This window comes from Oryzias melastigma, linkage group LG12 (assembly GCF_002922805.2).
Source record: "Oryzias melastigma strain HK-1 linkage group LG12, ASM292280v2, whole genome shotgun sequence".
Classification (NCBI taxonomy): Eukaryota; Metazoa; Chordata; class Actinopteri; order Beloniformes; family Adrianichthyidae; genus Oryzias; species Oryzias melastigma.
The window spans coordinates 1,134,733-1,153,925 of NC_050523.1; the positions used below are offsets into that span (position 1 = coordinate 1,134,733).

At 45.1% G+C, this 19,193-nt stretch overlaps 1 protein-coding gene across 1 annotated transcript; it reads left to right on the forward strand.

The window, feature by feature from the left end:
* The first annotated feature begins 487 nt into the window (after window positions 1-487).
* naa25 (N-alpha-acetyltransferase 25, NatB auxiliary subunit) lies at window positions 488-18,124 on the forward strand. The gene is made up of 24 exons (XM_024299350.2): window positions 488-924; window positions 3,352-3,437; window positions 6,295-6,433; window positions 6,509-6,627; window positions 6,697-6,771; window positions 6,842-6,949; window positions 8,149-8,227; window positions 8,313-8,424; window positions 9,266-9,355; window positions 9,430-9,602; window positions 9,674-9,786; window positions 9,854-10,061; window positions 10,131-10,220; window positions 10,285-10,465; window positions 11,924-12,023; window positions 12,091-12,242; window positions 12,318-12,443; window positions 12,511-12,754; window positions 13,171-13,294; window positions 13,370-13,435; window positions 13,504-13,601; window positions 13,676-13,786; window positions 13,858-13,998; window positions 15,180-18,124. Exons 1-24 carry the CDS (start codon window positions 867-869, stop codon window positions 15,300-15,302), a joined length of 2,916 nt encoding a protein of 971 aa, XP_024155118.1. The 5' UTR covers window positions 488-866; the 3' UTR covers window positions 15,303-18,124.
* The last annotated feature ends 1,069 nt before the right edge of the window (window positions 18,125-19,193 follow it).

Here is a 19,193-nt window from a genome sequence, read left to right on the forward strand (position 1 = left end):
AATAATAAAAGATGCATATTTACATACATTTTTGCAAGCACACTTTTTATTTATTTTTTTTTTTTAATTATAAATTTAGATGAAAAGTAACTTCAAATGCAAGAATATGTCGAGGATTTCGGTCAGATTCTAATTACTGATCAACATTTATTTCTACGTTTGCAATTCTTTATATCTAAAAAATATATTTTGAAGACTTGAAGAATTACCTTAAATGCACATTTTTTTTCATTATATGCAATAAAAATGAACTAAGGGAAAATATGAAAACAAATGCACCCCTCTGTTGGTTCTGTGTTTCATCTTTAGAGTTTTATTGAGTTTGTTGCCTTCAAAGAGTCCCTGTGAAAACTGATCCTCGTGTCGTATGAGTAGATGATAAATGTAATCATCTTCATGATCTTTCATTCAACTGTTTATTGTTGGATGCTGCGTTCTATAAACAACCTGTTTCAGTAGCAAGAATATATATATACATATTTTGTGTTACAAGTTACGTCTATGGTCTGGTTCTGCCATTTAGGGGGGCTTTATTCACCTTATTTATGATGATTATATTTAGAACGCTGTTGATAGAAATGGGATTTATTTGAAAATAAAGACTCAACGATTCTATATTATTTTGAAATAAAAACTGTTAAATCTGATCACAACTTTAGTGAAAAGAGAAGGAAGCAGTCTATGTAATAATAATAATAATAATATTGATGTTTGATTAATGTTTTTTTTTTTTTTTTTTACTTTAAAACGTCTTAATTTTGCCGTCCCGGGCTTCCATACCTCCACACTCACAATCCTTCCTAATCGCTGCTAATGCAGCCTTCAGTGCGCATGCGCGAACAGTTTCTCAGCAGGTAAACTCCACCATGGCGGCGAGAGGCCATGTGCAGGACCCCAACGACAGGAGGCTCAGACCCATATACGGTGAGGTTTCTATGGGAAGCGGTGTCGGCTGTGTGCTGAAGGGTTCTGCGGTCGTGGGTCCGTCCTGTCCCGGGGAGGTTCGCTTTCACCGGAACCGCTGGGGGGTTTGGGGGCAGTGATGCGGCCCCTCCAGCTGCAGCCGCGGACTGTGCTGCCAGCTTTCCCCGATGACAGTGCACCTCGCCCGGTGTGGCGTCAGGCCCGGGAAGGGCGGTGACTGTCAGCGGCGCTGACGGAAAAGCCCGTCCGCGTGCCGGGGCCGCCGCGGTTCGTGGAGGTTCTGGACCGGTTTTGAGTGGACCCTTGTGTTTGTCCGGCGCCTCAAAGTCAAAACGGTTCCTGGTTTAGCTAGCGCTCAGTTTGACAGCTAGCTCAGCCGGCTAATGCGCCGGAGAGCCGGCGTGTCAGTCCGAGCATGCTCCCGAGGGGGGAACGGAAACTCCTGGGGGGGTTTCACTCTGAGGCGTCCGTGTGGACCGGGATTCGCCTCCGAACCGGAGCTACTTTCTATTTACTGTCCCGTTAGCGGATCGGCGTCGCTAGCATTAGCATGGTAGCATTGAAAGGACAAAGCTGGAAGCTAGCCGCTGCAGCGGCGGGCTAGCTGTCAGAGCTCCGGGAGAATATCTGGGATTATGTGGAGCATCAGGATCAGCTGCTCATCCATGATTCCTCTGAAAATATAAAATCAAAATAACAACTTTACAGTCAGTGTATAAAACCAGAGAAATCAAACTTTGAAAAGCTTCAGGATTGAAGTGTTTACAAGCTTTAAATGATGTAGCTTAACTAAAGTTTGTCCTTCTTGTGAGCTAAAACTGTCATAAACTCTGCTCTGAATGTGTGTTTGAGGCCGAATCAGACTGTTGGTCAGAAGCCTAAATTCTTCTGATCCTTTTGGACTTTTTGGATCAGAATTGTTGAAATCTGATATTCTCTGCTGATTTCAAGCTTTGATCATTTGAGAATGAAAAGTTTTTAGGCAGAAGTAAAAAGCAGAAATGTTTCTGGCAGGAAGGACGTGTTTGGACTGAACTCCTGAGATGATCAGGAATCCGTTCCGTCCATAAGGAGCAGAACCATCTCAGAGTTCTGGTGGGTTTGTGGATCCCACGACTTTTCATGCGTTCTGTAGTGATCTGGTGGTTCTGACCCGACAGCAGAGACGCTGAGGCGGGTTCTTCTCCGGCTCCGGAGCTTCAGATTGAGCTGCAGCTTTCTGAGAGCTGACGGGACATGACTCCTCCAACCTGCTCAGAGGTCGACGGTTCTTCGGCGCGCCTCACATCAGCTCCGGTTCCTCCTGGTGACGGTTTGATCTGAGAGAACAGACATGACATCACAAACCCGCCGTCTGACGGTTAAATTTAACACCCAGCTGTCCCGGGGAGGCGGACGTGAGGGGCCCCTCTTTGTGCTCACGGCGTTCAGTCGATGAGCTTCACCTTCACAGAAGTCCAGGAGGAGAAACGCTGAATGGAGGACTAACGGCTCCTCTTACGGGGAATCCCTCGTTTAGACGTTTATGTCCACGTCGCTCCTGAGCTGGACTGTTCACACTCACATTATCTGAATGATGGTGATCTGAATGTGAGATGATGAACATTAAACTGTGTGGTTCTTTTTCCAGCATTTGACCATAAAAACATCAAATAATCTAAACTAAAGCAGTTTAATCTAAATTTCCTGTTTTGATTGCAAAATGAAGAAATGTCAAATATCTGATTTTGTGACTGAGATTCCTCATTGATCCTCGTAGATAAAAGCAGAAACATTTTTTATCCAAAGCTGTGATGGTTTTAACGTCACCTGCAGTGATGCTGCTGATGCAGATGAATGCTGTAAGCTGAAGATGGTAGTGCTGATAGCTAAAAACACTGAAGCTGATGGCTGAAAACGCTGAAGCTGATAGCCAGCTAAAATATTAGCTTAATGCCAAATTAGCCCCAAAAAACTTAGGTTAGTCGAAACAGCTATCACGTAACTGAAATATTAGCTAAACTCCAAATTAGCCTAAAACATTTTTAGTAAATGCCAAAATAGTCCATAAAGCTAGCAGAATTCCAATTTATAAAACTAACTTTTTAACATAATTGTGAATAATAAAAAGTCAGGAATATTATTCCAGAATAAATCAACTTAAACCTTAAATAACTTTCAATATTTTACTCTCCATAAAAATATATTTTGTCAAAATTATACAAGTTAGAAATGAGAACAAGATAACATCGGGTCATTAATAACAGTAAAATAAAACGATCTGGAGGGCCGGATCCGGCCCCCGGGCCTCGACTTTGACTCATGCTGTAGAGTGTCTGATGTTATCAGAACAACGGAGATGATGACGGTTCTCCCTCAAAGCTTCAGCTGGTTTAGATTCTGTCTGAATTTGGACTTATGACCTGATTCTAACCGTTTTCTCCCCAGATTATCTGGATAATGGCAACAATAAAATGGCCATCCAGCAGGCAGACAAGCTGCTGAAGAAACACAAGGACCTGCACTGTGCTAAGGTGAGAGCAGCGTCTGCTGCAGCTTCTCGCTGGAGGTCCGTCTTTAGAAATGTGCTCTCAGATTTGGGATTATCAGTCGGGTCTGCAGCTTCGTTGGTTTTTACTTTCAGATACAAAGACTTTTGAACGTTTTTCACGTGGATTATTTATAGTAAATGTGGTGTAAAGCAGACTGAAACTCTGCATGAGTCTGGAGCTTCTGTGGTTGTTCGGAGTTTCTGGTTTCGTTTCTTTATATTGACGTTTTCCAAACAGGATTTGTGTGTTTCTGCGTCTGTGAGGTTTTTCTACAGTCCTAATCCTAGCACGGGCTCTGGTTAGCAGCAGGAAAACCGAGGAGCTCTGCTGGAAAACATCTGCTTCACGTCCAGCACGGAGCTGCCTTCTCTCTTCTCTCTGGACTTAGAAAAAAAAAACTTTCCACAGATCTGGCCGGTTCCATTTCTGCACGTTCTCCTGTCACCAGCAGAAAAATGTCGGTCCTCCTGGGGTTTAGGAGCGGATCCAGAATTCATAACAGTTCTAGGTTTTCTACCTCAGTTATTGAACAACTTTGGAAGAAAACATTTGATCTGATTTAAATGAATTCATTTGATACTTTATCTCATCAGGATTCTTTCTCAGAGGAGAAACTGAGTTTTTTATGGTTCAACAAACTGCAGTTAGAATCAATAATGAATATTACAGCTAATAGGAATTTAACTTTAAATCTGTGCGACCAACAACAACCTCCAGCCTTAGCACGTGCAGGTAATGCAGCAGCGTGCATCCCGGCTGCACGTGTTGCACGAGGACAACATGGATTTGCATCAGTTTCTGTGCTGGTCAGACGTAAATACATGCAAATAAGATCAGCCTTGATTTACATTGAATGTGATTTTATTCTTCCTTAAGGAAAACGTAATCTTATATTTGTGTTGTTTTCAACAAAGCAACTTTTATTTATGCAACAGAGTTTCAGGGTCATTTTACAAACACAAAAATATTTAAATTACGGCTTTAAAGTTGGACATTTATGAGAAAAAAAGTTGGAACTGTTAAATTATGGGATTCAAGTCATATATTTATGACTTTAACAGTCTAGGCTAAATTTATGACTGTTTTTTCTCGTAAATTTATTTCTTTAAAGTCGTAAATTTACAAGTAAAAAGTCTTAAATTAATGATAAAAAAGGTCATAAATCAAGAAAAGAACCAAAGTTTCTGTTTTTCAGAGCCGTGCTTGAAGATGAAAGACGTGAAGCATCTTGTGAAGCTTTAATTTCCAGATCGGTGTCAAAAACAAACGCATTTAATGAATGAATCAACTTTATTTATAAAGCACTTTACAATCTCTTCAGTATATTAAGATGCTTCACAGTAAAATAATGAAGAAAATAAAAAAAAAATAGAACATTTAAGAACAAAATAGGATAAAAATACAAAAGCAGTCTGCAGTAAAATACATAACAGATTAATAACAAACAAATAAAACAAAGTTCCACAGACTACTGAGTGTTTAAGGCAATTCTAAAAAGGTGCGTTTTTAAAATGACATTTAAATCTGTTAAGGTCTGACATCATGTGCAGTTCTGCTGGAATGATATTCTGTAACTGAGACCCGGTACCGGAAACTCTGAACCTTTGGGGACTGAAAATCAAATGATCATCAGTGTAGCTGCCACTCATTTTGTAATGTCTCTGATGCGCACAAGGAGCAGCAAAGAGGAATGAAAGTCTGTTATCATCAGAACGTGGAAAATTCCCAGAACCAGGAAGCATCACACATGTGGATGAGTCTTTCTAGTCTTTCATGGAGGAAGAAACGACTGGACGTGGACAGCTGGGGGTCATTGATAACTTCATCAACAGGCTCTGCAGAGATCCTGCAAGCCACCATCAATGAATAAAACATGAATCAGCTCTAAATTTACCAAAGGAGCTTCCAAACTTTAGTAACTTCATAAACTTTTCAGCTTTCATCTTCAAATCCAGGACGTTGACCAAGTTGAGTTCAGTCGGTCCGTTCTCCTGCTGTACTGAACTTTCTCTTGCTGGACTGGATCCGGTGGGATCCTCACGGCGATCTGCTCGCATCCTCAGGCTGATCCGCTCGCATCCTCACGGCGATCCGCTCGCATCCTCAGGCTGATCCGCTCGCATCCTCAGGCTGATCCGCTCGCATCCTCAGGCCGATCCGCTTGCATCCTCACGGCGATCCACTCGCATCCTCAGGCTGATCCGCTTGCATCCTCACGGCGATCCGCTCGCATCCTCAGGCTGATCCGCTCGCATCCTCAGGGCGATCCGCTCGCATCCTCAGGCTGATCCGCTCGCATCCTCAGGCTGATCCGCTCGCATCCTCAGGGCGATCCGCTCGCATCCTCAGGCCGATCCGCTCGCATCCTCAGGCCGATCCGCTCGCATCCTCAGGCCGATCCGCTCGCATCCTCACGGCGATCCGCTCGCATCCTCAGGCCGATCCGCTCGCATCCTCACGGCGATCCGCTCGCATCCTCACGGCGATCCGCTCGCATCCTCACGGCGATCCGCTCGCATCCTCAGGGCGATCCGCTCGGTTCCTCACGGCGATCCGCTCGGATCTTCAGGCTGATCTGCTCAGATCTTCAGGCTGATGCGCTCAGATCCTCACGGCGATCCACTCAGATCATGATGCTGATCTGCTCAGATCCCCATGCCTCAGATCATCACCTGTGTGGAGATCAGGTGGACTATCCACAGATGTGTCCGTGTTGTTTCTGTCTTCTCTGCCGAGGTCTCTGCGGTTTGGGTTCCTCTGGTTCCGTTCCATCAGAATCTGATTCTCTTTTGGCGCCCTGTTCCTGACCCTCCCGCCTGACCCGCTGCTCCTCCTGCAGGTCCTAAAGGCCATCGGCCTCCAGAGGACAGGGAAGCAGGACGAGGCCTTCGCCTTGGCTCAGGAGGTCACCACCCTGGAACCCACAGACGACAACTCCCTCCAAGCCCTGACCATCCTGTACAGAGAGATGCATCGGCGTGAGTACACTCCGGTCCTGCAGGCCGCCGTCTGCCGCGGGGACCGCCCTTAACCGCCGTCCGTGTCCTTCACAGCTGAGCTGGTCACTAAGCTGTACGAGGCGGCCGTGAAGAAGGTTCCTCTCAGCGAAGAGTATCACTCTCACCTGTTCATGGCCTACGCCCGCGTGGGAGAGTACAAGAAGATGCAGCAGGTGCTCCGCCGGCGGTGAATGCTGGCAGTGTGACGGTAACCAGAGGATGACTGTGTCTTCTCGCCACAGGCAGGGATGGCCTTGTACAAGATCGTCCCCAAGAATCCGTACTACTTCTGGTCCGTCATGAGTCTGGTCATGCAGGTAGGACTTCCCCTTCGTTTCTCTTAGCGTCTCCTCAGGAAAAATGAATCGTTGTTTTCTGTCGTCAAAGGCGATCTCGGCCCAAGACGATAAACTGGCCCAGACCATGTTCCTGCCGCTGGCCGAGCGCATGGTGGAGAAGATGGTCAAGGAGGACAAGATCGAGGCTGAAGCAGAGGTGAGGCTGTCGTCTGCATAGAGTCGAACCAGGAAGTGCTTTCCAACCGGGACATTCCTCTTTCAGCAGAAAACGGAGAAAGGCTTCAGCTGTAGCTGTTAGATTTATCTCCGCTGGAACTATCGTAACTCTTCAACCGCTCATGTCAGAAACGGAACTCCAGCTGATTCTGCAGCTGAGATGAGCATCTCGATGCAACGTTTTACAGCAGTGAATAGTTTGTCAGCTGATTTGGTGAAAAGCATCTTTACGACACTATGCAGCCCATTACGTCACGGAAAGTTATGCATATATTAAGAACAATCTGCTTTTGTCAAAAACAATTTAAACTGAAAAATGTAGCAGAATAAAGTTCTAATAATTTATTGAATATTTATATCTTTAATGAACATGGTTTGAGAGGGATCACTTTTTAAAAAATTATTTATTTTTTGCTTTGAGAATTCTAATTTATGTGAGTGATGTCAGTATTTTCTAATTCTTTTTTTTTTATTTTTTTATTTTTTTTTCAAAACTTAAAAATGCTGTTAATGGTTTTGGATGAGCTGAAAACAGAACAGAAAAAATATAATTAAAGTTTACGCTAAAAAAAAAGACTATATTTCAATCTAGAAAGAAGTTTCTTCTCCAAAAAGATGTTTTAAAATTTGGACCCTCCCAGCTTCCGTACGGCTAATGTCCAGAAGGTCCAGAAACTGCTGCTGATACGTAACAGATTGTGTTTGGAGTCTTTTCGGAAAACGATTTCTTAAAAATGTGTTTTTTCATGTAAAAGAATAAAACTTTACCGTTGGCTGCAGGTTTTATTTATTTATTTTATGTTTATTTATGGATCCTGGTACAACAGGATGATGTATAATTAGCATAAATTTAAGCTTCAATCTCTTTGATTTATCTCCTAAAGGTTCGTCTCCTTCTTGGATGATCTGCTTCTTTTTCTTTGTTTTGATCTAAACCTTTGAAATGATGTTTTCCTGTTTTTTAAACCTTAAAATGTGAACAGACTGAGGTCAGAAGGTCAGCTCCAAACTTTTACTGTATAGTTTGACTCGTTTGTTCTTATTTATTTCATTGATAGAAAAGTTTTGTTCTGGTTTTTAATGAAGCAGCTGTTTAAAGACGGTTCTGGTTCCGGTTCCGGTTCCGGCTTGATGCTACAGGACAGTTTGAAGTGTCGCGTCTGTCTCCACCTCCTGCAGGTGCAGCTCTACTTCATGATCCTGGAGCGTTTGGGGAAATGTGTGGAGGCTCTGGAGGTGATCCGGGGGCCGCTGGGAGGTAGGCGGGCGGGGCGGGTGGGCGTGTCTCCTTCAGAAAGGCGGAGCATTCGGGTGTAGACCGGATCTGCTGCGTCTCCCCTCAGAGAAGCTGACCAGCGAGCTGCAGAGCCGCGAGAGGAAGTGCATGATGCTGTACCGCCGGCTGGAGCGCTGGCCCGAGTGCAACGCGCTCGCACACAAGCTGCTGCTCAAAAAGTGAGTGCCCGGACAAGCCCCCGCATCGCCGTTTCTGACTCATTTGAGAGTTAGATTTATATGTTCTTTATATTGTATATTTATGATTCTGATCTGTGGATATTGTTTTGTTCAAAACTTCATCGTTTCTTTAAAATAATCTCAGAAAAAGTCCAAACTTCAAAGACGCAAATGGAAACCGTCACTAGCATGAGCAAAAAAACGAGACGATTTGTGAATGTTGAAAAAAGAATTGGTAGCAGGAAGTGAAAATTTAAGAATCAGTTTTATTTTATTTTTCTTATTTTAATTTTTTTACTTTTATTTAAATTTTGAGGAACACAAATTAATAAGTGGTTTATTTTTTTCTTCATAGAAATATCTTTTCTGTTATTTTATTTTTATTTTTTATTGAAAAACGTTTGGCGAGGCAAATTTATTATATAACAATCAATGATTTAATAAAAAAATTACTTAAAATGTTTTTAATAAATATATTTGTAATTTGTGACTAAATGAAATATTTTTTATTTGTTTTTTAAATGTATACAAAACATATAATTAGTTTATTAATTGTTATTTGTTTATTTTTTGTGGTTATTTAATAATTTACAGAGTTTTGAACAAAACTAGAAAAAAACTAATATTTCTATTATGATAAAATGATTCACATCTAAATTTCATAATATCGTGGAAACATTTCTCCTTTGATTGAGACAGAAGTTCTGGTCCTGTTTGGCCCATCGGTGGTTCTGATGGAACAGATCTGGATCTCTTCCATCAGAACCACCTGACCCAGCGTCTGTAGGGAAACCCGTTTGGGTCGTGTTCTGAGCTGATGGTGCTGCTCGTCTGCCCGCAGCCCTGATGATTGGCAGTTCTACCCCGCCTACTTCGACTCGCTCTTCCAGCTGGTGGATCAGGCGTGGACTCCTCCAGACGATGGCGAGCAGTGAGTCCAGGCTTCTTTGGGTTTGGGTCCATCGGCTCCGGCGCTGTGACCGGGTTTTTGTCTTTGGCCCGCAGCTGTCCGGAGGGCCCGGTCCATCACTGCGTGGCCGACGTGGTGAGGTTTGTGGAGGAGAGGATCCGTGGCGAGGAGGGGAAGGAGTCGCGCTCCCTCAGAGGTCCGTTTCTGGCTCGGCTGGAGCTGATGCAGCGGCTCCGAGAGCGAGGCTGTCCGGAGGAGAGCATGCTGGGTAAGACCGCCCCCGCAGAGCTCCGCCCCCTGCCCGCCCTCGCCGCTGCTGATTCTCTTTGCTCTGTGCAGGCGAGCCTCTGGACCTGATGGTGCAGTTCTTCCAGAAGTTCGGGGACAAACCGTGCTGCATCACCGACCTGAAGATCTACCTGCACCTGCTGTCGCCCGACCAGCACGTTCAGGTACTGGCGCCTCCAGCCGGATCGCCAGCTGTAACGGCGCCTTCAGTAAACCTGCGTTTCCGTGCAGTTCATCAACCGTCTGAGTGACGGCGTCCCGCTGGGGGAGCGGGACGGCGAGGCGCCGGCCTTCCCAGAGGACATCAAAGCTCTGCAGAGACACCTGTGCGTCTGCCAGCTGAGCCGGGCGCTGGGCCTGCACCACGCCCTCGACCTGGACGGGAAGCTGCGACTGATCGGCGAGCTGAAGGCGCACTACCGCCACGGCCTCAAGTTTGGTCCGTCTTTACGGTCTACAGAACCGGAACCGTCTGCGTTTGTTTTACTGAGTCATCTGTTTCCAACAGGGAAGAACGCGCTGAAGACGGAGCTGCAGTTCTCTGACATGTACTGTCTGATGGCGGCGCACGTTTACATCGACCTTTGGGCGGAGACGGGTGAGTCCGCCTCCTCAGACCGGCTCCTCCCCCATGAACCCGCCTGACGGCTGTGTGTGCGCAGGCGACCAGAGCATGGCGTGGCGCTGTCTGGGCCTCCTGCAGGAGGGGCTGTCCCACAGCTCCTCCAACGCGCAGTTCAAGCTCCTCCTCCTGCTCCTCTACTGCCGGCTGGGCGCCTTCGAGCCCGTGGTGGACCTGTACTCCAGCCTGGACGCCAAACACGTGCAGCACGACACCATCGGGTCGGTACCGCCGTACATGTGGAGGAAGGGTCGCTAGAACCCAGCTTAGGGTAGATGCACAGAATAAGAGAGCTGCATTATTCTAGTGATCAAGTGCATCATGGGTAATGTAGTCCCCATAACTAACAATCATCTAACCACGTTAACATCTGAACTTTTGTGTTCTAAAATCTGTAAAATACTTCTTTACTGCATTTCTCAAAAATTCTCAAATAAACTAAAAATATTTCCACAGATTTATGCTTTCAAGAATATCACCGAAAAAGCTGATTTTAAAATATCTTTTGTTTTGTAGCTTCTTTTTACAGTTTTGTGACCGACATTAAAAAAATATACATTTAAGAATTAAGTTGTGGAATTTGATAGGAATTAGGTCATACAATTAAGAGGAAAAAAAGTTAACATTTTATAAGAAAACAATTACAGATTTGTTAGTTTTTACAAGAATAGTAAAAAAAAGAAGTTAGAAATAAAAACATTAAGTTTTATGAGAGTAAAGTTGTACAAACATGAGGAAAAATGACAAAGTTGTAAAGTTTTGAGCAAAAGTTGTAAAATTATAAGACATTTAAAAGAATAAAGTTGAGCAAAACCTCAGAATTTTATAAGAAAAAAATTAAATTTATAATAAAGATTCTGTAAAATGAGAAAAAAATTTAAAATTTATGTGAATACAACCATAAAATTATTTAAAAGTCAAATTTATCAGAATTAAATCGAGGGAAAGTCTAAGTTTAAGGAGAAACTTGTAAAAGTATTGGAAAAAAAATTACAAAATTAAAAATTGTTTTTCTGAGATTCTAAATCATAAAAGATAAGTTGTAAAAATATGAGAAAAAAATTGCGACAAAGTTGTAGAATTCTAATTGAAAAAGCCTTAATTTTACAGGGAAAAAGTCAGTTTCTAAATAAAATACCATGAAGGTAAAGTTGAACTTTTCCTGAAATGATCAGATTCAGAAAGATTCTGGAGTCGTGTGACGTTTCTCTGAAAAATAAATTAAACTGACAATGTTTGATCGTCTTTTTTGAAATGTTTCTAAAGTAAAATTACAACTTTGTTCTTGTAACTAAATATTTTTTCATAATGTTGTGTCTTTATTCCCATGTTTATTTTTTTCTTTTATTTCAGTGATGTGAGGTCAACAGAATATCAGCTCTTTAACATGATTAAGGTTTTAAAATCTGGCTCTTACTTTAATAATGTAAATATTTACTCCACTTTCCATCTTTAAACCTTTTTTATTATTATTTTGCTAACTGAGGACACAGTTTGTTTTTTTTGTTTGTTTTAACTGTATTTGGTGGTTGATAGAAGATGAGCTGATCAGATTAGATCCAGAAAAATGAAGTTATTTTAGTTTTTAGTGGATCCTCCAGAACCCATTTATATTTTTGATTTATTTTTTATTATTTTTTAAACCCATTTAAAGCCGACTCTGTCGTGGTGTTTTGCAGGTTCCTGCTGACGCGGTACGCCGAGGCTCTGGGTCAGTTCGCCGCCGCCTCTCAGTCCTGTAACTTCTCGCTCAGGTTTTTCCACTCCAATCAGAAAGATGTGAGTCCTGCTCCTCCTCCGGCGTTCCCGCCTTCAGGCCTCCTTTGACCCTCTGCGTCTCCCGCAGACCTCAGAGTACATCATCCAGGCGTACAAGTACGGCGCGTTCGAGAAGATCCCCGAGTTCATCGCTCTCAGGAACAGGCTGAACCAGTCGCTGCACTTCGCTCAGGTCCGCACCGAGAGGATGCTGCTGGACCTGCTGCTGGAGGCGGACATGTAAGAGCGTTTGGGTCGGAGCTGCAGCGCCGACCCGCCGCTGCTGCACTGACGGCGTGCTGTCTGCTGTTTCAGCGTGTTGAGTCTGGAGGAGAGCGTGAAGGCCATGTCGCTGTCGGCGGAGGAGGACGACGTCCCCTGGGACACCTTAAGGGACAACAGAGACCTCACCGTTTTCACAAACTGGGACCCCAAAGAAAGGTAAGGGGGCGTGTCCCGCAGAAGGAGAGTGAAACGGCAGATTAAACTCCTCCTCCTCCTCCTGCAGGCAGCTGAGCGACGACCAGCGGCGCCAGTCTCTGGAGGAGGAGTCGGTGTGGCTGCGGATACGGTCGCTAACGCTGCGCCTGGTCGCCGCGCTGGCAGCTCTGGGTCACACGGCGTCCCAGCAGAACTCTGAAACCAGCAACGAGAACGGAATCGGAGACAAGACGGCGGTCCTGTGCGGCCTGCTGGCGCAGCTCAACCAGACCCTGCAGACGGCTGCGCAGCTGGCAGAGAAACGCATACAGGTACGGATGTGCAGGAGCATTTCTGTTGGTTTGACTGTTTATGAAGCTGAAAATGGGAAATTCTGAGATGAGAACTGAACAAACACCTTCACAGGTGCATTCTGGGAAAAAAGGAAGATTTTATTAATAAAAAGTCATAATTCAATGATAAGAAACAAAGATTTTCATCAAGTAAACAAACAGAAACAACCGAACGGTAAAATGAAAACGATCAATTAAAATAACATTTGTAATGTTTTCTCAGGGTGTCTAAACTTCACTGATCACTATAAAGCGCGTTCACTATTTTCTAGAACGTTTGAATCTACGATTCCAAAATCCAGTGCACTAGAAGTTTCCCAGAAGCCTTAGCGAATAACCATGTGTCAGGATACGGATGGTACTGCACACTCCTCTACTCCGTCACTCTGTTCCAGCTCCCGTTCCTCGGCCCCCCCTCCACCCGGCTGGCCGCCGCCCTGTCCAGCGGCAGCTGTCAGTGTCAGGCCGCCGCCCTGCAGCTCTCCGTCCATCTGCAGGAGCTGGAGACGGCGGGACTCGGTAAGGAGGCGGCGCACGCCGCTCAGAGGGCGACTGTGGAGGTTCCTGCTGACGTTTCTGTTTTTCCCTCCGCAGACGAGTCGAGCGAGCTCCAAACCCAAATCTGTAACAGCTTTAAATCGTTAGTCGTTCAGCTTCAGGGTGAGCAGCCGCTCCGTCCGTCCGTCCGGGTCGGCGGCGCCGCTCTGACCTTTCTCTGTCCTCCACAGAAATACTGAATAAATGCAAAGGAGATTTATTGGAACTGAAAGGGAGCAAATTAAAAAGCCAGCCCTCCTTTTTAGAAAACCTCATCTTCTTCGTAGAGGTGAGTGGACTCTGGCCTCTGCAGTGCCTCCTGCTGGTCTGCTCCTGAACTCCGTCTGCTCTTCTCCTCTGCAGACAGTCAGCTTAGTGTTGTGGGTGAGCAGCTTCTGCGCCAAGATCCTGCGGCCGCTCAAAAGCAGTTTACAGAAGAAGAAGAAGAAGAAAAAGGAGACGCAGACGGCGCTGGTACGCATGTGGGCCTCAGACCCTCGTGACACATCTGTGAGCGTGCTCGCTAACCGGCTGCTCTGTTGCAGCCCCCGGTGCTGTGCGGCTTCCAGGAGCTGACGGCGAGCGTGCAGGACCTGCTCGGCCAGACGCTGGAGCACATCCGGGCCCAGGAGGTCGCCGTGACGACCGTCAAACTGGCCAGCTTGACCTTGGAAGGAAACTCGCATGTTCGTTTCAGCGTCGTCTAAATGTCTTTAATTAGAATCTAAACATGTTTGATCAAGAAAAAAATTATTTAAACTAGAAATATACGGAAAAAAATTCACTGAAAAAAACACATTGTTTACAGAAAACTGGATCTGGAAAAAATAGCTAAAAATATTTAATTAAAGGACATTTTTTATACAATATGAGAAACATTTTAAAACTTTTGTTTATATTTTTTAACATTTTCATTCATTTATTGACTTAATAAAGGTTTCCAAGTTGTAATATATTATAACAATAATGAACATAAACGATTATAACAAAAAATATTACTTTACAGGTTTTTATTTTATCCAAATATTTTCTGCAAAATGTTCAGGTTCATACAGATTAACCAAAAATATGAATATTGGGTGTTTAAATTGTAATATTATTTTAGAGATATGCTTTTTTCTGCTTTAAAACTTTTTTTTTAATTTAATCAGAAAACTTTTTAAAAGTCTTCTTTAAATTAAAAAAAAAACAATTCCCATCTCAGCTTTTATTTTGACACACTAAATTGATTGTACTTTATTTTAATAATTGGGAATTTCCAAATTTTAGAAAACATGAAAAACACTTGAATGTTTGCTGATTTGTTTATATCTTAAATAATCTTTTCTGGTTTAAAATCCGCTGAATATTGTTGCTCTGGGAGATCTGAAATGATGAACTTCAAGTTTTAAAAACATCAAATGTGATTGAAACAAAAAGTTGAAGCTAAATTTTCTGATAAATGTTTCAGAAAAGCATGAATGAACCACAGCGGTGTGAAGGCTGGGAAATCTCTTTATACAATAAGACGTGGAGTTCCCCAAGGCGTCGCTCTGGGTCCCCTAGTGTGAATGCTGGAAGCTGAATTTGTCCATTGAAGATGCTAGTGCTGATAGCTGAAGATGCTGAAGCTGATAGCCCGAAAAAATACTAGCTGAATTACAAATAAGCCTAAAAAACTAAAAACAAAAAAGCTTAGGTTAGCCAAAACAGCTAACATGTTCCTGAAAAATAGCTAAACTCCAAAATATCCTAAAAACTCTTAGTCCAAAAAGCTAACAGAATCCCAATTTTTAAAACTTCCTCCTCTGCTACAGAGGAGATGATGTTTTACCAGCGGTGTTTGAGTCAAACCTCAGAGAAATGATGGAGCTGTGGTTGGTTTCAGGAGGAGGCGTCGTTCACTAAGGCTGCTATGGAGAAGGTGCAGAGCAGTTACCTGCGCTCGCTGCAGGAGCTGGGAGAGCTGCTGAAGAAGAGAGCGGAAACTATAAAGACCCTGAAGATCTGAAGGCCATCACGCCCCCCACCAACATGACTGTACCCCCCAGCACCACCTGCTTCTGCCCCTCCTGTCGTCTGCGTCGGTGAACTCCGTCTGTGGATCGTCTGCAGCTTTTACACATTTATGTTCCTACAGAGAAATATATCTAGATCAGATTAGACGAAGGGATCTTAGCTTGAAATGATGATTGTACATAAAGATCACGAGGAGAGTTTAGCAGAACGATCCACTTCCTGTTCTTTTCTGGAGTCGGCGCCGTCACTCTGAGGAGCTCCGCCTCCTCCGCCGGCTGCTTTCCTCTCCTTCCTGTTTCCTGATGGATCCGTGGAATAAAAATGGCAGAAAGTCTTCGGGCCGCCGCCGCTTCCCCATCAGGAAGGTTTTTTCTTTTCTGTGAATCTGGTGTCGCTTCCACTGTGGATCCCGGCGTGTAGTTGCAGTATTGTGAAGAGGAGAGCTGAAATGATGGATGTTTTTTAAAGATTCTCGCAGCTCTTTTGGTTTTTATAGAAATGCTTGTAAGGAACTCTAAGGTCAAATCTGGGCATCTTTTGACTGGACTGATTATTTAAGAAACCATGTTTGACTATCTTGAATGTTCACCAAAACCTGGTGGAGACAAACGCGTCATTATGCAACCGATGGACGGCCGTGAACAACGTTCACATGCGGGAACGCAGATGGGCTTCAATCATCCGCCTCAGCTCGGCTCTGCCCCTCCCACACCGCCAGACTGACTTTGGATCCAGCACTGCACAAAAAAACTTTGACAGCTCCAACGTTTTAGAGCAGCTACAGTAGAAAAACATCCATCTGCAAACATCAGACGTCTGCAGCTGCAACATCCCGCCTGCAAACATCAGACGTCTGCGGCTGCAACATCCTGCCTGCAAACATCAGACGTCTGCAGCTGCAACATCCTGCCTGCAAACATCAGACATCTGCGGCTGCAACATCCTGCCTGCAAACATCAGACGTCTGCGGCTGCAACATCCTGCCTGCAAACATCAGACGTCTGCGGCTGCAACATCCTGCCTGCAAACATCAGACGTCTGCGGCTGCAACATCCTGCCTGCAAACATCAGACGTCTGCGGCTGCAACATCCTGCCTGCAAACATCAGACGTCTGCGGCTGCAACATCCTGCCTGCAAACATCAGACGTCTGCGGCTGCAACATCCTGCCTGCAAACATCAGACGTCTGCGGCTGCAACATCCTGCCTGCAAACATCAGACGTCTGCGGCTGCAACATCCTGCCTGCAAACATCAGACGTCTGCGGCTGCAACATCCTGCCTGCAAACATCAGACGTCTGCGGCTGCAACATCCTGCCTGCAAACATCAGACGTCTGCGGCTGCAACATCCTGCCTGCAAACATCAGACGTCTGCGGCTGCAACATCCTGCCTGCAAACATCAGACGTCTGCGGCTGCAACATCCTGCCTGCAAACATCAGACGTCTGCGGCTGCAACATCCTGCCTGCAAACATCAGACGTCTGCAGCTGCAACATCCTGCCTGCAAACATCAGACGTCTGCAGCTGCAACATCCTGCCTGCAAACATCAGACGTCTGCAGCTGCAACATCCTGCCTGCAAACATCAGACGTCTGCGGCTGCAACATCCTGCCTGCAAACATCAGACGTCTGCAGCTGCAACATCCTGCCTGCAAACATCAGACGTCTGCAGCTGCAACATCCTGCCTGCAAACATCAGACGTCTGCGGCTGCAACATCCTGCCTGCAAACATCAGACGTCTGCAGCTGCAACATCCTGCCTGCAAACATCAGACGTCTGCGGCTGCAACATCCTGCCTGCAAACATCAGACGTCTGCGGCTGCAACATCCTGCCTGCAAACATCAGACGTCTGCGGCTGCAACATCCTGCCTGCAAACATCAGACGTCTGCAGCTGCAACATCCCGCCTGCAAACATCAGACGTCGGCGGCTGCAACATCCTGCCTCCAAACATCAGACGTCTCCAAACATCAGACGTCTGTGAACATCAGACGTCTGCAGATGCAGAACAGTTGACTACAGACATTTGCAGCTGCAGCTTCCTACCAGCAGACATCACAAACGTCTGCAGCAGCAACATCCCAGCTGCAAACAGACTTCTGCCGCATTCTGCCTAAAAGAACATCAGACGTCTGCAGCTGCAGCATCTCTCCTGCAAACATCCGACGTCTGCAGCTACATAATACCAACTACAAACATTGTAGACGTCTGCAGTTGCAGCTTCCTACCAGCAGACATCGCAAACGTCTGCAGCAGCAAAATCCCAGCTGCAAACAGACTTCTGCCGCATTCTGCCTAAAAGAACACCAGACGTCTGCAGCTGCAGCATATTGTCTGCAGACATCAGACGTCTGCAGTACCAGCATCCAGCCTGCAAACATCAGACACGTCTGCATCTGCAGAATCCCGACTGCACAGACGTCTGCAGCAGCACCATCCCACTTTGCAAACGTCTACAGCCACAGCAACCCATTTACAGACGTCTGCAACTGCTTTTTTTTTTAATTTTTTTTTTTTATTACCATTTTAGGAATTTGGCTTCTTGTGTGGAAATCTAGTGATCTAACCCCCCGCCCCGCCCCCGTTAGTGGTGTTCTCTGTCGCTCTCACGCCTGCTATCAAATGCCTTGTATTGTTCCGGAAGCCCGTGGCTTTGCGTGGATTCAGATCTGTGAAGGGACTCCTGCGCCGCTGAGGTTCAGAACTCGAGCTGACAATCTGGACCGTCATGCCATCGCCCTCTTTTGTTAGAAAATGGAAAACAGAAACACTGGAATGTCAAAGCTTTTTTAAATAAAAAGGATAAATGGGAGGAAACCTGCCGGTTGGTTTTCATTCACTTTTGAATTCAATGTTTCTTATTTTTATCTTTATTACTCTGAATCAAAGTAAAGACTTTGGTCTTTGTGTGTCTGCAAGGAGGAACTTCTGCTCTTCTTCTTTGTGTTGGAGGTCACGAAAGAGCAGATTTCATTCCAGAGTTGGACTCAAAGTCTCCAGAACTTTCATTTTTTACTTTTTCAGAGATCTGGTTCTGCTTGGATCCTTGTTCAGCTGCAGAACTCGGAAACTTTGGAGCTTTAGCTCAAAAAGCTGACGTGACTGGAGTGTTTAAGTTAAACACGTTTGTGTTTTTTACACAAAAGAATAACATTTACAAGCAGCAGTCCCATACGTCGGTGTGTGACATGTGTCCTCCGCCCCCTGGGGGAGCGGTGAGCTGCAGACACCGCCGCATTGGAGAACCATTTGGTGGCATAACCCCTTACACAGAGGGGAAGTAGGGAGTCGTTGGTATGACTCGGCCTGGAACTCTCAACCTTCCAGCCTGAGGGCGGACACTCTGCCACAAGGCCACTGAGCTGGTATCAGCACATAAAGTATTAGGAAAGAGTAAAAATGTAGATTCTCTTTCTAAATTCATGTCAACACCACCCAGCCCCACACCATCACACTACCTCCACCATTTGTGCTAATTCTGATGAATGCTTTGATCTTTGTCCAAAAGTCCTAGTTTAAGTCCTGATGTTTGGAGGTTAATTCCTTCTAGAAAGTTCTTCTTCTGTCTTAGTCCATAGACTGAGTGTTTTTGGGAGACTCCAGACGTTCCTCTGTGTTCTTGTTCAGTCGCGAGTCTCCTCGAGTTTCATGGATTCATTTCTGCCCAAAGTCTGTTAGATCAGGAGCTCTGAACTTCCCTCCATCATCAGCTTCACACAGCGCAGCTTCTTCCTCTTTTATCTGCGTCGGCTTCTCCTGACAATCAGCTGATTGGCTCCAGCTGTCCACCTCTCAGCTGATAGAGTCGACAAAAACAGAAAAACGAAGAGCTGGAAGTTGGAAACAGAGGAGGATGTCTCCAGGTCTAGAAGGCGTCTCTG

What these genes read in the sequence shown, in the direction of transcription:
- naa25 (XM_024299350.2), top strand. Translation starts at nt 867, where the DNA reads ATGGCGGCGAGAGGCCATGTGCAGGACCCCAACGACAGGAGGCTCAGA. An exon ending in CTGCTGCTGGAGGCGGACAT is followed by an intron (nt 12,243 to 12,317) that starts GTAAGAGCGTTT and finishes CTGCTGTTTCAG; the next exon opens with CGTGTTGAGTCTGGAGGAGA. An exon ending in AGGAGACGCAGACGGCGCTG is followed by an intron (nt 13,787 to 13,857) that starts GTACGCATGTGG and finishes GCTCTGTTGCAG; the next exon opens with CCCCCGGTGCTGTGCGGCTT.